Below are 3,041 nucleotides of genomic sequence, written 5' to 3' on the forward strand. Positions count from 1 at the left end.
CATTGTAGTGACACTCAACCATAAAAAACTTTTGTTGCTATTTCATAACTGTAATTTTTCTACTGATATGAACCAAAATATAAATATCTAACAAGCAGGGAAGGTTCCTGCTCCCCCACCTGCTGCATCAGACAGGCTTGCAGGTCACTGAGCTGCTGGTGAAGGCTACTGCAAAATGTGTCTAGGAGGGTTGTCTCCCAAGCAGCATGTTGCCTGAGGCAGACAGGGCTCTCCAGACTTCTGCTCTGACCACCTCCCAGGCACAGGGGCTGTGGTTCTTCTCTCTCAGGTAGACAGTGATCCTGTGGAAGTATTTCCTCACAGCCACCAGGGAGTCTTCCTGGCTCATGGGAGGTTCCTGCTCCCCCACCTGCTGCATCAGACAGGCTTGCAGGTCACTGAGATGCTGGTGGAGGCCAGTGCAGAATGTGTCTAGAAGGGTTGTCTCCCAAGCAGCAGATGAGTCCTTTGAGCTGAAGAGGATGAGGACCTGCTGGGTCAGCTCCTGCAGGACAGGGATGGCTTGAGCCTTCTGGATGTGCTGGACATCCACCTTCTCCAGAAGGAATGCAAAGTCTCTTCAAGTAAAAGAGCAGGTTTCCCAGGGATATCAACCAAATATGACATAACAAATTACAATAGGACTACAAACAAATCATATGAAACCTGGACCAGGCCCCCCAGTAGTAGGAAAAGGGTCCCAATGGCAGGTAAAAAAGTCAGATACCACCACTCTGTTAGGAGTCCCACACACACACACACACACACACAAAAAAAAAAAAAAAAAAAAAAAAAAAAAAAAAAAAAAAAAAAAAACAAGGTATACAACCATAGAATATATATAGAGGACATAGTACTGACCCTTATTGTCACTTCAGTGTCTGTGAGCCCCTATGAATCCTGCTAAGGTGAATTTATGGGCTGAGTTCTAGTAGTGTCCTTGACCCCTATGACTCCTACAATCCTTCCTCCCTATGCTGATATTTTGTTTGTGCTCTAACAAATAAAGCTTGTCTAGACATCAGAGTGTGTAGCTAGCCACTAGTTAACCATAAAGGCCAGGCAATGGTGGCGTACACCTTTAATCCCAACACCTGGGAGGAGGAAACAGGAAATGATATGGCTGTGCAGAGAGAGGAAGTGATAATCCGGGGAGGAGACAGGAGCTTGGTCCTTTTCATCTGAGAAGTTGGTGAGGTAAGACGTGGCTGTGGCTTGTTCCTTTGCTGCTCTGATTTTTCAACATTTACCCTGATACCTAGCTCCAGATTTTTATTTATTAAGATCAATTAGAACTCATGCTACATTTGCTGCCCAACTTTAAGGCATGAATTCACAAAACAGCCACTTGCCTTGTGGCTTTGCAGCCATCGGCATAGGCAAGAGCTGCATGTGGAGCTCCCACTGGAATCACTGCTCCACTGGTTAGGTTCTTCTCTCTTTTTTTCTGTAAGCTTCTAAGAGAGTATGGATTTTTTTTGTCGCAGCATCTCTGCAACAAACTCCACAGGACCCAAACTTCAGAGGGACCTGGGCTCCAAGCACCACAGGACTTATGCACCATAGACTGTCTGGTTCCGCATTCAGGCAGCTCCCGCCCCATGTGCTTCTTCCACACAATCCCATGCGCATTTTTCAGACCACTGGATCCCTGTCCCTGTGGGTTGCAGGCGTCCCCTAGACCACCTCTCCTCAAGCTTCCACATGCTAGAAACTGCAGCTGTCCTCAGCCGTACTGCCCATCACCTTTGATATCCAATCGGATGTGCTACACAGCTTTATGCTCCACCGTCATCATTGGTAGATTGATGAGACAATTAGGAATTCTTAAACAGGGGAATTAATTAGAAGAGAGAGAGAGTTATGTTATCTCAGGTAAAACAGAGTGAGATGGGTCAAATGTATAGGGCCAGAAGGACAGAGAGGAAAACTAAAGGCATATGTGGCTATTATAGCAATGAATATATGGGGGCACGATTTGTTACAGCAATGGAATGCTCAGGTTAGCATTTGCCCAATCTTAGAAACAAATCATAAATTAATGTATGTTTCTGGGGAAAATATTAGAAGGTATTGTAAAGAACGGTCACCAGCCATTCAGGTTGTAGAAGAACAAGGCACAACAGCTGCTGATCTTTCAAAGGCGCCAATACCTTTAAAATAGTTGATTGGCAAACTGGTAAGGGTTGTTCAATGGCCTTCAACAACAGAGAAACTGCAGGACATAGAACAGCTGTTACAGGAACAGCTAAATGCTCAGAATATAGAAGAATCAGCCAACCCTTGACATTCTCCTGCATTTGTTATTTAAAAGAAACCTGGAAATGGAGAATGGTAACAGATCTAAGAGCTGTTAATAAGATGATACAGCCAATTGGCTCTCCACAGTTTAGAATGTCTTTGCTTTGTCTATTAACTAAAGGATGACCTCTCATAATTATTGATTTAAAAGATTATTTCTTCTCTATACCTTTACAAGAAAAAGAGAAAAAATTGCGTTTGTGGGGCCTTCTTATAATAAGTGTTAACCTCTTAAGAGATATAAATAGAAAATTCTCCCACAGGGAATGTTAAATTTCCCTACCTTGTGCCAATATTTTGTACAGAATCCTATAGAAATGATACATAAGCAATTTTCTCAATCTATAGTTTGCCATTATATGGATGACATTTTAATAGCTGGTTCAAATGCTGATACTTTAGAAAGAAGGTATGAAGAAATAAATAAAATTTTGCCTTGTTGGGGATTACAAATTGCTCCTAAAAATACAAAGAGAAGACTCTATTAATTATTTAGGATATAAAATAGGTCTACAAAAATTAGACCCTAAAAGGTGCAAATTAGAAGAGATTGATTTTGAAGAGAGATATAAAAGGAAAAAGCAAGGGGGCCTCATGTGGATATTTATTCATATTGAGGAGAGAACAACCCTTTCAGCCAGAGGCAGAAGTAAGAGCTAGTGGCTGTCTACTTTGCTTTTCTGATCTTCAACTTGAAGCTTGAACCCCAATATCAGTCTCTGGGTCTTTTATTTTTCATG

At 42.2% G+C, this 3,041-nt stretch overlaps 1 protein-coding gene across 1 annotated transcript; it reads right to left on the reverse strand.

Annotated features, from left to right (window-relative positions):
• Nucleotides 1-181: 181 nt before the first annotated feature.
• On the reverse strand, nucleotides 182-1,603 carry LOC100750928 (interferon alpha-2-like). Its single transcript, XM_027400515.1, has 2 exons — nucleotides 1,353-1,603; nucleotides 182-578 (listed from the first exon to the last, which is right to left on the reverse strand). Exons 1-2 carry the CDS (start codon nucleotides 1,601-1,603, stop codon nucleotides 182-184), a joined length of 648 nt encoding a protein of 215 aa, XP_027256316.1.
• Between the last annotated feature and the right edge of the window lie 1,438 nt (nucleotides 1,604-3,041).

The sequence above is a fragment of the Cricetulus griseus genome, chromosome 2, assembly GCF_003668045.3.
Source record: "Cricetulus griseus strain 17A/GY chromosome 2, alternate assembly CriGri-PICRH-1.0, whole genome shotgun sequence".
Classification (NCBI taxonomy): Eukaryota; Metazoa; Chordata; class Mammalia; order Rodentia; family Cricetidae; genus Cricetulus; species Cricetulus griseus.